The sequence below is a fragment of the Barbus barbus genome (genome assembly GCF_936440315.1).
Source record: "Barbus barbus genome assembly, chromosome: 12".
Lineage (NCBI taxonomy): Eukaryota > Metazoa > Chordata > Actinopteri > Cypriniformes > Cyprinidae > Barbus > Barbus barbus.
Window position 1 is genome coordinate 31,229,294 of NC_136740.1, and position 20,063 is coordinate 31,249,356.

At 37.9% G+C, this 20,063-nt stretch overlaps 2 protein-coding genes across 2 annotated transcripts in view; one reads left to right on the forward strand and one right to left on the reverse strand.

Annotated features, from left to right (window-relative positions):
- The window catches only part of ifnlr1 (interferon lambda receptor 1), a 676,379-nt gene that overhangs the window by 127,462 nt on the left and 528,854 nt on the right, over positions 1–20,063 (forward strand). The window lies entirely within an intron of this gene.
- The window catches only part of LOC306878245 (E3 ubiquitin-protein ligase UBR5-like), a 62,167-nt gene that overhangs the window by 31,853 nt on the left and 10,251 nt on the right, over positions 1–20,063 (reverse strand). The window contains 18 exon segments of the mRNA XM_079430468.1: positions 1,730–1,828; positions 1,914–2,065; positions 2,834–2,960; positions 3,695–3,905; positions 4,921–5,118; positions 5,204–5,358; positions 5,446–5,557; positions 7,256–7,399; positions 7,637–7,749; positions 8,703–8,812; positions 8,906–9,090; positions 10,675–10,792; positions 10,877–11,031; positions 11,187–11,297; positions 11,381–11,500; positions 13,765–13,976; positions 16,676–16,825; positions 16,912–17,071. Of these exon segments, the coding sequence (XP_079286594.1) occupies positions 1,730–1,828; positions 1,914–2,065; positions 2,834–2,960; positions 3,695–3,905; positions 4,921–5,118; positions 5,204–5,358; positions 5,446–5,557; positions 7,256–7,399; positions 7,637–7,749; positions 8,703–8,812; positions 8,906–9,090; positions 10,675–10,792; positions 10,877–11,031; positions 11,187–11,297; positions 11,381–11,500; positions 13,765–13,976; positions 16,676–16,825; positions 16,912–17,071 (2,632 nt within the window).

Consider the following 20,063-nt stretch of genomic DNA (forward strand, 5'->3'; position numbering starts at 1 on the left):
AAGCACGTTTATCCACTGTGGAGAGAGCGTGCACATGGTTGCCAGGTTGACAACGAAAAGTAGCAAACTTAGCAGATATTTCCACATTGTGCAAGTATGAAGCTCTGTTTCGGGCTTTATGTCTCTTTATATCAGGCAACCCCAGTTGTGTTCCTCTGCGGCCGGATTAAACCTTATTGTAGCCTATATATTATGCTCTATTCATTATTTTTTAGAAACCTTGCACTTTTCTACTCCATTTTAAATAGTGTTCTTGTATCAGCTGTATCGATACTCGTATCGTCAGATCTCTGTGACGATACATCATCGTATCGATGTATCAAACACAGCACTAGTTCTCTACTGGAGTGATTGTGACCGATAAACAGGTTGCATGCATATTCTAATTCAGGGTTATTTTCATTTACTGAAACTACAATTTAAAGGGGTCCTTTCATGCTTTTTCACTTTTTGAATTTTAGTCTGTATGTTTGGGCATAAAACGATCTACAAAGTTACAAATCTCAAAGTCCACTCCAAAGGGAGATATTTCATTTTTTTTAAATCCCATTTCAAGAACTACAGCAAACAGCTCGTTTGGACTACAAAGTTGTTTTCCTGTATTTATGACATCACAAATTTTGTGTACAGCATTACTGGTGAAACCTAGAGCGCTATTGCTCAAACACCGCCCCCCGCTGGCAGAGAATTAATTTGCATATATATGCCTAACTGTGTGACTATGATATAAATAAATTCAACAGTATGACAGTTTCAGAGCAATTCATGTTATAATGTTAGAATTAAAAGAACAATAAACAATGCATTACCGTTGCACTTATCTGTACATAGTCAATGCAGTTATTTTTAAGCTGTTGTTGACATCCCATCTAAAACGTGATTTAGGCACAAAAAAAAAAAACTATAACATTACCACTTTAATATGTCTTGCAATATCCTTGCATGCAAAGGTTCTGCACGATCCTCTTGTTCAATATTCTCGGGGTCTGAACTGATATGGCAATAACTTGCTGCTTTGGCAAGGGACGGGGCAGTACTGAAACGCCATCTAAGCTGTTTACAAATCACAGCGCACTGGGACAGCTAACCAATCACAACACATTTAGTTTTTTGGAAGGCGGGCCTTCATCAAACCCAGAACTAAATCAAGTCGTTTGTGTCAGGCTGGGGAGAAAGGTAATGTAATAATGTAAATTATGTGAAAAATAATGTGATTTTCGAACCACCAAGCATGAGAGCATGTTCTAGTACACCCCCAAAACAAAATCAAGACTTTGTAAAAGAGCATAATAGGACCCCTTTAAACCATAAAAAAAAAAAAGTTAATTGAAATTAAACACTAAATGAAAAACTATAAAAAATATATAAAAATTAAAATGTTTTTGTTGTTTTTTTACTTATTTTATGTAGTTTCCATTTAATTTAACTTGAAATTACTAAAATATTTTTTTTTCTATTAAATACTATAGTCATTTTATTATTTAAAAATATTATAAATAAATATAAAAAAATTATATTTTTTATAAACTACAACTTTAAAATGAAAGTAAAATCAGAAAATATTAAAACAAATACAAAATATTAACAAAAGCTATATTATTATAATAGTAATCAATTATTCTAAAATAACACTGTACTGGGTCAGCACTGATGTCCAACGCAAGTCCTGGAGTAAAACCAGTTGAGAACCACTGGTGCAGATTGTCCTTTGGGAGACTGGTTCACATACCTGGGATGGTGGAAGTGCTGGGCCCCCCCTGGTTAGTGCCCGTGGAAGCAGTGGTAAGGGAGCCCACTGCAGGGGCCAAGATGAAATCAATGTCACCGTCTAGCAGAAAAGAAGGTTTTGTAAGACATCAGGCTCTCACATGCATGCAATGCATCTGTTATGACCCAAAAACCGCTGAACTCACCAGGATCCATTGGTGGAGGGTCTGGTACCCAGCTGGGAGGTGCAATAGGGGGTGAAACGGGGTCTTGGTGGTCGCTGGAGGAAGGGACAGATTCGTGGCGGCCCAAACCTGCAGCCCGGAGGGAGCGTCTCATCATCTCCCTCAAACGCAAGCTACAGAAACGAGAACAAAGAACGTGAAACGACTGTACACCAACCAAATACAGAAGCAGAAAATACATTTTCATCATGTTACAGGGCTCTAGACTGCGACCATTTTTTGAGAATGTGCGAGTTAAAATTTGACGTTGTCGCATTTGTGCGAGTGCATGGTCTGCTCTACTCAAAGAGTCTGCTATGCTTCATAAAGCGTGTGCTGCAGAGGAGTCAGATTTCACTGATCGCGTGAAGACACCGAGAGAGACTATTTATTAGCATGCATTGATTCTGTTGGAGCACAAAAAAAAAACTGCATGAACTGATAAAATGTATAACAGGCCAAGACCTAAGACCAAGATAGAATTGACAAAATTAATGCATGGATTTATAACTAACCCATACATTCTCAAAATAAATCATGTACATTTAAGTGCAATTTTTAAATACATATTACATGTTTTATTCAATATATACACGCACAAATTAAAATTGGTGTATGTACCGATATAAATCAAAAGAATTACAGGTTGACTGCTTTTGGCTTTTGCTAAAATTATAATGCGTTTAAAGAAAGGCAATTAAAAGACTGTCAATACTAGTAAAATCAATCCAATTAAATTGTCTTTTGTGACAGGCGGTCAGAGAGAAGCCACAAGAGTTTATGTTGCATTAAATGACCTACTGCCCTCTATTATTCTTTGTTTGTATAAACTGCCAATTGTTTGTTTTAAATGCTCTTCGGGCGAAATGTTTTTCTGTATGCCAGTGAATCTGAACACTGACCCCCGGCTGCTGGACGATCCCGTGCGGTTCCCGGAGCTGTTGCTGGACACCACTGAAATAGCATTGGCGATGGCCTCAACGGCAGACAGCCTCTCAGCGAACGTGTTCCTTTCAGACCGCTCTGCTTCTGAAACACATCGCATTCATCTCAGGCTGGGTTTGGAAAAACATCTAACATCCGCTGTGTTGCAAAACCTAGTGAGCTGCCTCACTTGTCATCACCGAAAACAAGTACATGACGTCTATACTGCTCCATATTGTGGTGATTGTCATCAACTTGGTTCCTTAAAAACAGAAATGCTGCTGTGGCAACTAACTGAAGTCCATTTATTTTAAGTTTAAGTACTAAACAATTAAAACTGAAATATACTATAAATTAAAAAGAACACTAATAAAAACAAAACTATAATTTGAAAGCTAAAAATTAAAAAGGACAGAAAATATCAAATAAAACTCATTAAAAATATTAAAAGGATAGTTCACCCAAAAATGAAAATTCTGTCATATTTACTCACCCTCAAGTTGTTCCAAACCTGTTAGAATTAATTTTAGCTGTTCAACTCGAAAATAAGATATGAAGAATGCTGGTGACCGAACAGTTGACGGTAGCCATTGACTTTCATATTATGGGTAAAAAAAAAAATACTACAGTAGTTAATGGCTACCGTCAACTCTTTGATTACCAACATTCTTAAAAATAGCTTCTTGTGTGCTTAATAAAAGAAAACTCACAGGTTTGGAACCAATGGCGGGTGAGTAAATGATCACAATTTAAATTTTTTGGGCGAGCTATCCCTTTAATAAAAACTGTAATAGTATCTAAATAATACTAAAATAACACTGAAAACACTGCATGTTTACCTTCCTCCTCCTTGGTTTCCTTGTTGCTGACAGGGAAGCAGACAGAGACACATGCGTGGAGGACGTTACGGTTGCCGTCACAGCGGTGACCCAGCAGAGCGTCCAGAGCGTGAGGGTTCTGCTCCAGCAGCATGGCCTGCTCCAGACTGATCAGGTACTGCCTGCATGCCTCGTAATCACAGCGCAGCACGTGCTGCATCAGCGTCTGCTTCTGAAACGCAGAGAGCAAACAATGCATCAACCAGAAATACAGGCTCTCTTGCACTGGAGACTAAAAACGTGCAAACTGTAAAATGTACTTAGTACATGTGAACAATTCAAATTTCAAATTCAAGGTAAGTGTTAATCATCACTTCTAGAGGTTTAAATTTGAGGTGACGATTTAATGAAATAAATGAGGGCAATGCAGCGTTTCAAAGTAAAAATGCAGCACTGCATGTGTTCTACAGGCTCGCAGTTTCAGAGCTATTCGCAATCGATGAATATGCGCATTTATGAATGAATGAAGCATTTATATAGCGCTTTGTATATTACTGTACACCCAAAGCTATTTACAATTATTATACATTTATGCCAATAGATTGCTTGCGATAGAATAGCATCTTCCTCTGATGAGTGTTTACTTTATGGTGTTTATATATATAGTAAAGACATTTCAAAGTAAGAGAATAGGTGTATTTCTGGATTTACAAAAAATTTCTGGTCATTGGTATTTCAGTTACACAAACTGCGTAGTAAAAAACTTTAGGGGTGCAACGAAAATGTATCAAATAATCTGTTTATCCTTTATAAAATGCATACAAGTAGACATTTAAAAGCAAAAAGATTTTTACAAAAAATATGTACAAGATTTAAATACAAAAAATATAAATAGTATACTGGGTTTTCAAATATCAGCTTAAGGGTTTTTAATAATTATGAAATTAACAAATAAATATATATTATATATGCTTTAATTTGCTTTTACAAAATAATTCTATAATTATTGAATAAATGCAGTTTGTAGCAGAAATATTTATAAACCTTGTGTACTTTTTGTATTCATACAAACTAAATCATTTTGCGTGCTAATATTGTCTTGTATCCTTTCATCACTGAAAAACAAATTTAATACATTTAATTTTTCAAATTAGAAGCACATGTGCTCCTTGAGGAAAAACTAAGTGTCAAGGGATTGGAAGAGCACTAACTGAATGTGTAATGTTTAGCAGGTTGGTGTATCATACCTCCACAGCCATGATGATGATGGCTGCTTTCTTTTTGATTGTGGAGTTACTGGGAAGGTTGACAAGTGAATGAACTCCCATGCCTAGACTGGCAATAGGTGGGAGGTCTAGCCAATCAGGGTCACGTATTCCACCCATACAGTCTTTAGCCATGGGATAAATGGTGCCGTTACCATCCCTCAAAATGATTGGGCTCTCCTGAGGATGCAAAAGATGAGAAAGTTAAAACCGGCAAAGAGAAACTGAAGTGCATGAAACGTTTCAGACTGTGTGACTGTCTCACCTGGCCAGCAGTAAAGATGGCCACGTTACGCTCACTCTGGCCCAGAAAGGCCAGATTACTAGTGGGGAAGTGATTCTCCTGCTCGGCTTTGCCGGTGGCCAAGTCAAAGACACAGTATCGTACCCAGCTGCCTGTTTTCAACACAGCATGAACTCCTGCACGACGAAAGACAACAGAGCAGTTTACCAGATGCACAGAGAAAATTCAAAACAAAAAGTTAGATAAAAACAAACAATATTCACCTTTGGAGTCAACATTCACAGCTAAAATTTCAGCTTTTTCTGGGATACAAAGTTTTTTAGGAGTGCGCTGAAAACAGTCTGGAACTTTTGGCGTTCCACCAGTTTTAACAACCTGTTTAAAAGAAAAGAGAAAGGTCTCAGCTAAAAATTCAGCAATGCGTTTTTATTTTTCCCAATATTTATAGACAAGGGGTTTTCAAACAAGGTGTTGGGGGGTAAAAAAAAAAAAACCTACAAAATGCAATTAGGTGTTCTCAAATTTAATATATAGTTTTATGCACATGCATTACATATTTAAATAACACATATATATTTGGGCTAGACAAGTTAACGCATTATCACGTTAAAGCATTAATTAACGCCGACAATTATTTTAAATCGCACATTAACGCAGTTTTTATTATTATGAAAAGTCCGTTGCTCACTGGCTCTGAATTGACATACAGACAAATCATGGGTCACAGGAGGGGTGGGATGTTGATCAGTACTGGCTTGAGATGGGTGTCATCCCGTGTCTCAACCAATGAGAGCTTTTGGGGTGGTCCTAAGAGCAGCTGCGCTCACATGAATGTTCCCGATAAAATTATTTAGGCTAAGCATCAACGTTCACAAACCACTGTTCACTGTTATTTTTAACAGAAAAGAATGCAACGTGCTCGTAATCACAACTTCATAAGTGGGAAATAGGAAGTTTCCGAGAGCACGTGAAGACAGCAGAGAAGTTAAATGCTTCTCAGCACAGTGGAGTGCATCATTTTCTTAACTTTGTGGTTTATTATTTTGAGTCGTTTGGGATGCGGTAACACACGGCCCTCTCACAATATATACCGCTCAGAAATGTTAACGCAATCATGCTGCACGTAAAAGTTCCGCGCTCCGGCGCAGTTGGCGCTCACACTACATGCGTACCGCACCCGAGCCCAACTGAACCGTGCTCTGGCCCACCTCTTCCAACCGAGACAGGGCCGGCTTAACGAACGACACCCGAGTGCGGCACAGAGCGATTACACTAGTCAAACGAACTGGGCTTTGTGGGTCAAACATGCTCGGGCATGGTTAAGATTGCCTAATGCGAGTAGTACACCCTTCTCCCGCACACGAGTACCTGGCCGCTCCCACAATCGCCCATCAAGTGTTGTCCGGCACCGCGCACTATTGCATCGGGTCCCACGATAGTGCAGGTCTCTACTCAGAAGGTGCCTGTTATAATGTTATGATCGAGGCTCTGGACTCTGAGCATAACTTGTTTTTCAATAAACTATCAAATATTTTCTATAAAAATGTTAATGCCCTGGCAGTAGCAAATAGCTTTGGTTTTATATTTAATTTGATTGCATTAATACTCAAGTTGAGATTTACAAGAAAGTTTAACTACTACTATTTAAAAGGAATACTGCAGTAAAGAAGCACCTTATTTGTTTAAAGCGTTTGCAAACCAATCCTTTGTGGTTAAAGTGTATAAATAAAAAAAATTTTCAGATTGTTTCGCTAGATAAGACCCTTATTCCTCGGCTGGGATAGTGTACAGCCCTTTTGAAGCTGCATTTTGGACGTTCAAATCGTTGGCCACCATTGAAGTCCACTATATGGAGAAAAATCCTGGAATGTTTTCCTGAAAAAGCTTAATTTCGAAAGACATGAACTTCTTGGTTGACATGGGTGTGAGTAAATTATCAGGAAATCTTTACTCTGGAAGTGGACTTATCCTTTAAGTTGCGACTATTTAAAAAAAACTCTTCATCTCTTCATTTTAATTATCAATCAATGTTTCAGCAAATGCAAAGGCTTCTGCCCATGTGTGTGCTTTTACCTGTAGCTCATCTATTCTGAGCAGTCGACAGTCTTGCAGCAGTGAGGAGGGGTCAGAGTCAGTGGGAGCTGCGCTCTGGCTGCTCACGCTGCTCGACGTCCCTGGAAATTTCACAGCAACATATGCACCATCGACTTTTAGCACCTTGAGTTCAAAAGAGAGAACTGTTGCAAATGAGGTGTCATAGCAAAGCATCACACATAGACAACACAGACAGCAACATCACACGTCAAGAAAAACACAGTATGCTTGTATAAAATGGCATCCATCCTCACTGGTAATTATTATATTAAAAGGTTTCAAAAATGCAGACAATAAATCAGTGGAGAAAATATGCTTGTTTCGGTCTCCACTGGATCGACGTTGTACGTCTGCACCCACCTTTCCCACGGGGACGTTTTTAACGTCCTCCACGAAAACGACCTCTCGTAGAGGCCACTGCTCCTCATTGACTTTCTCCTCTTCCTTTGGAGCCGGCGTTGAGCGCCTTCGCTCTGTAGCACAGCAGGTAATAGGTTAGCAATGGCAAAACACTGCAGCAACATCTCACAAAAGACCAAACAGGGATGTTTAAACTCTTCTAATTCAAGTCAGCTACTCATTTAAAAACAAAGATATGAGGATGATGGTGTTTTAATGCCATGTCAGCTTCCTTGGCTACTTTCATGGTGATTAACAAGCTGAAACATTAAAAATTTAATTCAAAAGGACTCTAAAATGGTTTCAAGGTTAACTGTTAAAATAAAAAAAATTCAAGGGTGTTTGCAGAGTAATATAATTTCACAAGAGAATGTAAACCAGCAGAGTTTAATAAAATGTTTCAAAGATGTGAGAAAGGCCATGAATAGCAAAATAAACAACTGGTTTCACAAACAAACCGAATCAATGCAGCACACATCCATTAGGCAAGAGACTACTTCATTTACACACTGATCCCAGGACACTTATATTATGGAAAAATGTGTGAAATGTCAGTAGAAATCCTGACAGTAGTGGGGGGGGGGGGGGGGGTTCAAAACTATTTTCACTCAGAAAAATTGACTGCACTTAATTTATCAAGTACATTGAATTAAACATGAAATTGAGGTAGAAAGACTTCAATAGTCTGTTTTATTTAAGTATTGTGCATAAATATACAGTATGGCTTGTGAGCTCCCCTTTAAGCCACAAAATATATATCGGAGTGTCATCAAACCATCTTCCTCGGTTCCACAATACTCAATTAATAATTGTAAACTGAGTTTGGTGTTCTTAGAAGACGTATCCATGCTAAATTGTACATAAATCACCACAGTCCCGTGCTATAGGCACAGCCATTGATATAGGCTGCAGCAGATATCTTTTTACGCTACTATTTGAAACTTCTGCTCTTTGAACGCGGAAGTGTGATAAAAGCCTATATAAACCCTGTACAACTGTGGATGGGTTAGTGGTCCAGTGTACATACTGTAGGGCAGAGATGCACTGCTGGCGATGGAGGAAGTGTCACTGCATGTGGACGCCGGTGAGGGCGGAGGGCCCATTTCAGTCTTCACCAGCTCTGGCTTGCTCTCCGTTCTGGCAACAAGAACAAGCATAACTGTTAGCATATTATTTTTAGCATAACTACCTCCATGCATGTGTTTGGTCACAGAAGAACAGTCATCTTACTTGATCTCCTGTGTCTTGGTGTTCTTCTCCATGTTCTTCAGGCTCTCGGGCGAGCGGAGCTGGAAGCGGCAGCTATCGTTCATGTTCCACACGGACTCCAGCAGAACGCCCACTTTAGGGATCCCGGCGTTAACGGAGAAGGCCACGGCACCAGCGTGATATAGAGGGTTATTCCTCAGGCACACCTACGGGAAATGAGATGTCATCCCTGCAATCCTCAATTGACCTATCGGTAAGCCCCAAACCCCTTAGTTACTGTTGCTCCCTCGGAAAAACAAACAGAGTAGCTCACTGTCTTACAATGACAGCTGCAGGGTGAAAACCTTGTCCCACAATGTTTTTGCACAATTTTGGACACAGAAGGCCACCAAACGGGAATTCAATATTCCATGGAGGGATTTATAAAATATTTAAAAATAAATACGTTGGGTAACTCGAAGCGAGGGTTTACAGATCACAATGCAAGCGGGAGAAGTCTCCTATTATGGTCGGTCATCACGATCGCGGATGACAACATGCAGGATCAACACGGTTCAATATGAAGAGACGTTTACGTGTTTTTGACCTACACTGTACAAGACGCGAGAACATTTAGGTTTGTACGTTAGCATGGACTCACTAACTTTAACTTTAGCTAGTTTTAGCCAGAGATACCTTGCTGAAGCACAAGATAACATTAACTTCTGCTTGAGCAGATGAAAATTGTAACTTAATGAGTGTATGACAACCAGAAAATTAACGTTTTTGTCTTCATTTGGATAGGGGTTGAATGCTTAGGGACATTTTGCTCTGTTTTGTTTGGATTCAGGAAATGTAATAAAATAAATTATATTGCCTATCCTCTCAGGATACCTGGAATCAGTGTTACAAATACCACAGGCACATCGTTTTTGCATTTTTTGTAGCATAAAAACCATCAAAGCTTCGGATCTTCCAATGTTTCTCTATGGCGCTGAAACCTAAAGATGTCCCGAGTTCCGCCCCCCGTGCTACTGATACTCGACTGCCATTGGCTCATCTGCGTTCAAGAGGAGGGGCTTACCGATGGGTCAACTGGTGGTGGGCGTTATGGCAAAAATATAGAATGTTTTTCGTGATCCACAATCACTTATCACAATTCTGTTAGTTCAAAAGACTATTTTGCATGTTTCTGAACCGTACCAAACTAATTATGCTATTTAAAAATAACAGATCATTTTTTGCCAAATTATGGATGGGTGATAAGATCAAAATCCTGAACATGACAAAAATCCAAAACATACCAAATTCACTTAATGATTGAAATTAGGGCTTTGAAAAACTAAATTTGAATTTTGTACTTAAATATTATCAATATTCGGATTTAAAAGGCATAATAAAAGCTTTTGGCTTCTCTCCTGAGGCCACAAGAGGGCGCATCCAGCAAAATATTACCAATGCACGTTTCTTCAAAGCAATAAAATAAGACTATCTTTGAAAAAAGTGCATAATGTTTAAAATAATGTCTATAAACCATATATAATTAAGTTGCTTAAACAATTAGACACAAAACAGCATCATGCATGTATGTATAGTTTAATATAAAGGACCGAAAACCAATCACAAAGAGCACTTTTTGTGTTTGTGAATACTTGTGGCATTATTTTGTGTGTATCTGGCCATTCAAGCCCAATAATATATCAATTCACATTTCATGTCATTGCCACAGCAATATATCATAAGATCACCCAGCCCAAATCACCACAAAAAAAGAAAAACGAGTTTGCAAACAACAATAGCAAGTTCCTCACCTGAGTTCCTACTGTGATGTTGGGTATAGAAGAGATGCCTGCACTGGACTTTGGCTTCTTGTTCTTGGCTCTGGCCTTTTCAAGCATCTTTTTCCGCTGACTAAAAGGCACAACACCCCTAAAGGAAAAAGAAACTCAAGAAATGTCTCACAGCTCACCAGCACAACGGCTGAAACTATCAGAAATGATCCTGCCTACTCACCACCAGTAAAGGCTGCTCTCCAGCTGGGCGCAGGTGTACAGGGCACAGCAGTGCAGAGAGATGATACGCTCTCCCTGCAGCTCCGGGAACGTTTGTGCGCCATGTTCCAGTTTAGCAGCAACACTGCTAAGAGTTTCATCCACCCATGTCGCCACCTACACAATGCAGGTTAATGGAAATTTGAGATCTGAGGACATTTTTAGGTACTGGAGTGTACAGCACTGATCTTATTGTATCCGCCCACTCCTGTCCTATGATTTTCTTCTCTCCCACTCCCATGTAAATAAATAAATAAATAAATGTCTTTTACCTTGTTATTTTCAGTGGCCACAGTGGCTCGGATACTGTTGGCAGACAGGTGGGTGATCTTTTCATTGGTCAAGCCCAGGAAAGGGACACGGGGGTGATGTATAGATGGATTCTACAAAAGCGCAAAGATTTATGAGATTTTAATCAAATCAAAGTGACAGGAATTCCTTGTTCAAGGTGTATTGCAAATCTTACTTGTGCGTTTCTGTAAGGTTCAGGCTCATTCCACTTCCACTGGTACAGTTCACCTTTGGTACTGACAGCAACCATCTCCGAGTACAAAGCCCCAATGCTGACAAACTTTGTTACATAGTCCTAAAGAATCACACAACCAAGGATATATAGCAACTCAGCAACTATACAAATAAAATATGACTGATCAACTAAATGAATCCAAAGAAATTTGACTAATAACCTAAAGTGCAATCCAAACAGGCTGGCCATTAAATCAAAAGATCAAATAAGGATGTACAAGATTAAAAGGATAATTTACTAATAAATACAGTTTAAAAGACTCATGCCAAGTTCTTAAAAAATGTAATCTGATATTAGTTTCTGAAACTTGTTTATAAGACTTAAAAGTTGGTTGAATGACTCTAACAATCAGGGTTACTATTGTTAACTTAAAAAAAAGCATTTTCTCACCTGAAATAAAATAACTTAAAATAGAATAAAACTTGGTTACTTTATTTCAGCTAGGTGCCAAGATAATATTCCTCATTTTCGTTTAACTTTGAGTACTAGAATAACTAAAAATGAAGTAAAAACTGTATACTTTTAAAAACTGAAAAAAGACAACACAACAAAATCACTAACTTTCAAATTAATTGACAGCAAATTTTATATAAATAAAAAATACAAAATTAAAACCTAATCATTATTTTAAAATTTAAACAATCGGATACACAAAAAAACAAGTTATGCCATTTAACATGTAAAACTTAACTAATCTCGTAATGTCATAAAAATGTCACAACATTAAAAAAAAAAAAAAAAAAAAAAAAACACTTTGACATCCAGTTGAGAATCTAAATGGGTTTTATAGTCATTACATTACAACAAAATTTGTTGAAAACACTATACTGACTGACTCAAACACGCTGACCAGTTTTACAAATAATATTTTAAAGCAGCTCTACTATTTCTTTTAAAGAAATAATACAATTTCAGCCTTTTAATAAGACACGGACTCAAAGAAACAGGTTGAAAACAGGTTAATCGTCACTGACCCGTAAAGAGACAGTTCACCCAAAAACGTTGCTCCAAACCTGCATGCACTGCTTTCTTGTGCAGAACTCAACAGAAGATATTGTGAAGAATGTTTGTAACCAAACAGTTTCTGTTCCCAAGGACTTGTCAATATAATGCAAGCCAATGGCAACCGAAACCAAATGTTTTGTAGCCAACATTCTTCACAATATCTTTTTATATATTTCCAGAAGAAATAAAGAAAGAAATACAGGTCTGAAACTAAATGACTGCATTTACATTTTTGGATAAACTTTGCCAATATCAAGACGACTATGAAAATGACAATGCACCACAGAAATCTGACGTAATGATGCACCTAATGTTCGGCAACCGAAATTATTTAGCTGAAAACAGCAAAAAAAGCTCTTTCGGAATAAGCGAAAAGACAGAATAAATTGTACTGAACAATGACGTGACATGATCAAATAGAGGGGTGCGCTAATGCAGCAAAGATGTCAGCAGTGTGGAAGCATTTTAAAACTGCAAACGCAAAAATCATTACAAGCACCGACAGCAAGAGACTGCTTACTGCTGCATCTGCATCTTATGTCTCCCGACGAGAAGAGGAAGAGGTGGTTGATGCAGGTTACTGTATGATGACTGAAATCGCGAAATGGTCTTAAACAATTAGTAAATAAACAGAATGTTATGTTTTCTAATACACACACGAATTGCATGTATTCAAACAGCGCTGCACAAGCTCGCGGCGCCCAGGGTTCAAAGTCCAAAGCGAGAGGAAAATCAGCGCTGAAACAGTGTTACTCGTCAGTTGCTCAGTAACATTATGAATTATTGCATCCATTGCATGGATGTGACGATGTGATACGTGCAACAATCATCTTCACAAATCCATAATGAGAAACGTTTATAAATCTGCTGTTGTCAACAAAAAGCACTAAGGTCTTCCGCCAAAAAAAAAAGCTCCATCAATATTCATAAATTATAGTATTGTAATTTTACTGTTCTTCTGTAAAAAAAAAAAAAAAAAAAAAAAAAGACAATAATAATGATAATAATAATAATTGCAACAGCTATATTAATACATTTATTATAACACACAGTGTTCAAATCTGTAATAGATTTGTATCTATTACATAGATTATACAGATATATTATTTTATATTATATATATAAATATTTTCTGACAAAACGAGTCAGAAAAAAAAGAATTGGCAAAATACATGGGACCAAAAAAAAAAAAGCGGAAAACTGTGTTCGGTATTCGGCCCAGTGTTTCATTTTGTTTGGCTTCGGCCAAGAATTTTAATTTCGGTGCATCCCTAATCTGAAGTCTCTCATTCTAGAACATTGAAGGCTGAAAGGCCCACCTTATCAGGCCACCACTGGAGCTCTTCTCCCAGAGTGACAGGGCTCTGTAGCGGCACGCTCTTCTTGTCCAGGCTGGGCTCTCCCTCGCGGCTGGTGGAGCCACGCTCCGCATCGAAGGAGGCTCCATCCAGCCACCTCCTCTCGCGCAGCCTCAGGACCGACTCCCGTTCGCGGAGCAATTCAGAGTCTCGCTCTAAGGGGAGAAGGAGAACTGGTATGCAATAGGGTCACACCAGTGGGATAACAGTAAGCCACTCTCTGGGAAAGACCCTTGGAATAGTGAGATTTCATACAAATTACAATTAACAAGACTTTTAGTTAGGTCTAAATCTGCTGTACTTCTGTGACACCAACCACCAAAAACAACTGACCATCATGTCGTAAATACGACACTGCGAGTGAAAAGGATTCATGACCATTTAGGTAATGATCCATAATTTATTATAAGTAAAATAGGGCTACATATGGATGCTGCACAGGCTGGCTTTGTCAGTTGGTGGGTTGCATTAGCAGAGGAAACATCTTGTAGACGGGGGTGTCCGGTATTAGCTGAGCTGTATGGGTATAAACTGCAGGGTTTTATGGGTAACTGTCTGCACTGCAGGGCCTTTCGCAGAGGGCTCACTAGGGGAAACGACGACTAAGACCATGCAGGACAACTGGACACGCTCTCAAAAGCACAGACACTCACACACAACACAAACATGCAGCAAGGCATCTTGAAGGATTTGATATCCAGAGGCTGATCATAAAGCACCCTGGTTCACAGATGCTGGTTTATGAACATGTAATTTGGTAAAGTATAATTCTGGTCTGCGTTATTTGCATGTGACTCATTAAGTTAAGTAATAAACAGTTGCATAGCAACCTGATGCATTATTATAGAACTCAGCTGGTTCCAATTAGAATTTTAACTCATTTTAAAATTAGTTTTACTGTTTTGTTTTAAAGTGTTGCATAATGTGCATCTGTATTTGCAGGGATTCATTTGTTATGAATTAGTGCGGTCAAACAATTAATCATGATTAATCGCATCCAAAATAAGTTTGTGTTTGCATAATGTGTGTGTTCTGTGCATGTTTATTATGTATATACATAAATACACACACACATACAGTATATTTGGAAAATATTTACATGTCTATACTTATATTCATATAATTTATATTATAAACAAATACATGTCATATATAAAATTAACATTTCTCTGAAATATATACAGGTGCATCTAAAAAAAAATATCTGAATATCATAAAAGTTAATTTTTTTTATTGTAACATTTAAAAAATTTAAAGTTTCCTATATTCTAGATTCATTACATGTTAAGTAAAACATTTCAAAAGTTTTTTGGGTTTTAATTTTGATTAGAGTTTACAGCTCATGAAAGTCAAAATCCAGTATCTCAAAACATTAGAATATTTCCTAAGACCAATCAAAAAAAGGATTTGCAAAACAGAAAAGTTCAAGTTCTTTAAAGTAGGTTCATTTATGCACTCAATATTCGGTCGGGGCTCGTTTAGCACAAATTCCAGCATCAGTGAGGAATGGCATGGAAGCGATCAGTCTGTGGCTCTGCTGAGGCACTATTGAGTCTTCAGCTCGTCTGTATTGTTGGATCGACTTTCTCATCTTTCTCTTGAAAATATCCCATAGATTCAATATGGGGTTCAGGTCAGGCATCAATCAAGCACAGTAATATCGTGGTCAGCAAACCACTTGGAAGTGGTTTTGGCTCTGTGGGCAGGTGCTAAAGTCCTGCTGGAAAAGCAAATCAGCATCTCCATAATGCTTGTCAGCAGAAAAATCTCCTGGTAGACGGCTGCATTGACTCTGGACTTGATAAAACGCAAAGGACCAACACCAGCAGACGTCATGACACCCCAAATCGTCACTGACTTCAGAAACTTCACACTGGACTTCAAACAGCTTGGGTTCTGTGCCTCTCCAGTCTTCCTCCAGACCTTGATTTCCAAATGAAATCTACTCTTATCTGAAAAGAGGACTTTGGACCACTGAGCATCAGTCCAGTTCTTTTTCTCCACAGCCCAGGTAAGATGCTTCTGACGTTGTTTCTGTTTCAGAAGTGGCTTGTTAGCCCTTTTCCTGAAGACACTGGAGCGTGGTAACTCTTGATGCACTGACTACAGCTTCAGCCCACTCCTTGTGAAACTCTCCCAAGTGTCTGAATTGGCTTTGCTTGACAGTATTCTCAACCTTGCGGTCATCCCTGTTGCTTGTGCATCTTTTCCTACACAATTTCTTCCGTCCAGTCAACTTTGCATTTAATATTCTTTGATACAGCACTCTGTGAACAGCCAGCCCTTTCGGTAATGACCTTCTGTCACTGATTGTTATTGACTCATTTAGAGAAGGTCAAATGTAAATATTCTAATATTTTGAGATACTGGATTTTTGACTTTCATGAGCTGTAAAAACTCTAATCATCAAAATTAAAACAAAAAACTTTTTAAATGTTTTACTTTACATGTAATGAATCCATAAGAAAGTTTAACTTTTTGAAATGTTACAATAAAAAAAAAAAAACAACCTTTTCACGATATTCTAATTTTTTGAGATGCACCTGTACAATGCATGTGTGTGTATTTACATATATACATAAATATACAGTACACATACATATATTATGTAATCAAAAACTTTTATTTTGGATGCGATTAATCGTGATTAATCGTTTGACAGTACTTTTATGAATAATCTTTTGTTTGACTTCAGTTTCAAATCAACAGCATCTTTCATATCTGCATGAATGTGTTGCGAGTTGTGACTCTAAATATTTAAAAAAGCGTTAACGATGAACGAAGTGGTTGTGGCACAAGCATTTCCACAAATCTTGCTGTATGGCTTCATGACACTGAGTGAACGCAAGCATGACTGTGTTTTAGCCTTTACCTCGTGAAGAGCCAAGACGAGACAAGGAAGAGCGTCGGAAAGAGGGATAGCCAAAGTAGCTGATGTCCTCAGAGAACATGGCGTCCGCATCAATGATCACGCTGGGGTGAGCAGAGTGAATGTCCGCGTCTAGCAGTGACATCAAGTCTTCTGTGGAAGTATGAAAGGTATTGTGAGAAAAGTTAAATGACAGTCTTGAGCATCATAACCGTGACCCATCTTCTGTGTCTGCTTACCTCCAGGTAAATAGGACTCGCTGGCCGTGTCGTCTCCGTCATCTCCGTCCTCATCGTCTCTGCTCAGCAGGTTGTTTACAGCCAAGTTCACGTCAAGGTTTGTGCGCTGCAGCTCTCGAATGATGACACTCCTGGACTTTCCCTGAAGAACCACCTGGGCCTGATTGGGGAAGCAAAGCCAATCGGTTACGACATTACACAACAGGTCTGGGTCACGCGTCACCTCAAAATGAATTCAATATAATGAATTAAATTAAGATTAAAAATATAGTATTAATTTTGTATATTCTCTTATTTTTATTAACTGCATAAGCCCAATTTAATTACCTGCATTTTATTGATTTTTCCATCTTTAGTTATTAATAAAATTTTAAATGCAAACTAAACAAGGTTTGTAATACAAATACAATATTTTGCTTTATAATTTAAACTAATGTTTCTAAGCTTTTAATGTGAAAAGCTATATGAATTGTTTTGTTATTTTACTGAATTGTATGTTTAGCATATATTTATATTTGATAATATATTTTCAAAATCTTATATACTGTAGCTTTTATATTTCAAATCTTTACACACCGATTGGTATGCTTTTATATTTGCTAATCATTAGGGCCCAAGCCAGTAAGGCGCAGGGCCCTATTGTTCTTCTAAGGATTATTATTTTATTTTTTTTTATTTTTTTTTTTTTTTTTTTTTTTTTTTTAATCATCCGGGCACTTTTGGGGGCCTTAACGTGCCCGAAAACTCTCGAAAATTGGCACGCACGTTGGAACCTGCGGCCATTAGGACGCCGCTGAGGCTGGGACCCGGGCGTGGCACAGGGGCTCTACGGCGCCCCCTGGAAAATTGTCAGAAAGCTTGATGTATAGCTCACACATACTTGCACGTATTCATATGAAACTCGGTACACATATAGAACTCATTGAGCCGAACAACTTCCGCGCAGCATGTCATAGGCTCCGCCCAACAGGAAGTCGGCTATTCAGGGCTGTTTAAAAAGCGCATGCTCTGGAATTTGATATACTCCTCTGAGGATTTCCATACGATTGCCACCAAACTCGGTGAACATGATCTCAAGACATTGGGGACGCTAAATTGCGAAGATATTTTTGATATGTCGAACGGTTTGCCCGTGGCGAGGCGATGAAGTTATGGCGAAAAATGAGACCCAGGAAATGCCTAATAACGTCCACATACATTGTATGATGTTGATCAAACTCCAGTGGTTTGTTCGTTGTATGATGCCGATCGGATAGATGTGACTATTATGACTGAAAGTTATAGCGCCACCAACTGGCTGCAGGAAGTGTGTCGTTTTCAAAATTATTTGAATTCAGCATCTTATTTTTACTCGATTTGCTTCAAACTTCACCAGAATAATGTCAAAACACGGCCGATGTAAAACTGTGAAGGGAATATTGATATCTAAAATTATGTTGCCATGGCAACGTGTCAAAGTTGAAAATTCGTTTCTGGTGATTTTGAGGCAGATAACATGTTTAGAATGTCATGAAACTCAACACACATATGAGTATTAATGATAGTTAGACACTGGAAAAAGCTCATAAACGGGCGTGGAAGAGACACTCTATAGCGCCACCTTTTGTCAAAAATGGGGGGGTTAGTTTTAGCTACAGACACCAAACTCGGTACATAAATTGTTCTTATTAATCCGGACAACTTTCTAATTTACAGTCATTAGCTACGACCAACAGGACGTCGGCTATATTTATTTTAATGTGGGTTTTTTTTTAAAACGGGCTGTAAACAAATTCATACTCCTCAAAGCAGAAACACGTAAATCACACCAAACATTTTTTCTCATGATGCCAAAATACTGAAGATGCTAAATTGCGGACGGATTTAGGATATCTTGAACGATGATTTAATGGCAATTTATTAAAGTTACAGTAAAAAAGAGATTTTTTTTTTTTTTTTATCTTTTAAGAGCAGCTTCCAAACACTTCATAAAAAATTACATACACAGAACAATACAGTCTGAGGATATGTGATTAATTTCATGAATTTACAATACACTATGCAGAGGAGAAAATTTAAAAACTATCAGACAGTTGTTACAATGCTTCTATGAGTGAGAGTTCCCTGTCAGCCTGCAGCTGAGTGAGGGGGTGGGGGTGGGGTGTGAGTGACTGTGTGAGTGACTGTGTGGATTGAGGAGCTGGGTGAGAGAGAGAAAGAGAGAGAGGGTCTGTTTTTTTTAAATCTTTAAAAAATGCTTATAAAGCATTAAAGGTTTTCATAACACTTTATAATTAAGTCTCAATTGTTAACAGTAGGGAATGCATTAATTAACATGAACTAACAATGAAAAATATAATTTTTTACAGCATGTTAATTCTTCATTGATAGTATGAACTTACAATGAACTAACAATGAACAAAATATTTTTAATGTTAGAAAAATAGTCATGTTCAAAAGAGAAACTTTAAAATTTAATAATATATTAACACATTTTGGAATTAATATTGATCAACATTAAATGGAATATAATTATTAATGATTATATATATATAATGATAGCTACAGACACCAAACTTGGTACATAAATTGTTCACATTAAGCCGGACAACTTTCTAATTTACAGACATTAGCTACGACCAACAGGAAGTCGGCTTTTTTTTTTTTATGTGTTTTTTTTTTTCAAAACGGGCTGTAAACAAATTCATACACCTCCAAGCAGAAACCACAAATTCACACCAAACACAGAACAAGACAGTCTGAGGATATGTGATTAATTCCATGAATTTACAGTACACTATGGCGAGAAGAAAATTTTAAAACTTATCAGAGATATCCTGTCACTGTGCTTCTAATGTGTGCGGTAGGTGACTGGGTGAGTGACTGACTGTGTGAGTTCAGTGAGTGTGGAGGGGAGAGAGAGAGAGAGAGAGAGAGAGAGAGAGAGAGAGAGAGAGAGAGAGAGAGAGAGAGAGAGAGAGAGAGAGAGAGAGAGAGTCTGTTTAAACTTCTCAATAAAATCCTTAAAAAATGCTTAAAGCATTAAAGGTTTTGATAACACTTTATAATTGAGTCTCATTTGTTAACAGTAGGGAATGCATTAATTAACATGAACTAACAATGAAAAATATATTTTTTAAAGCATGTTAATTCTTCATTGATAGTATGAACTT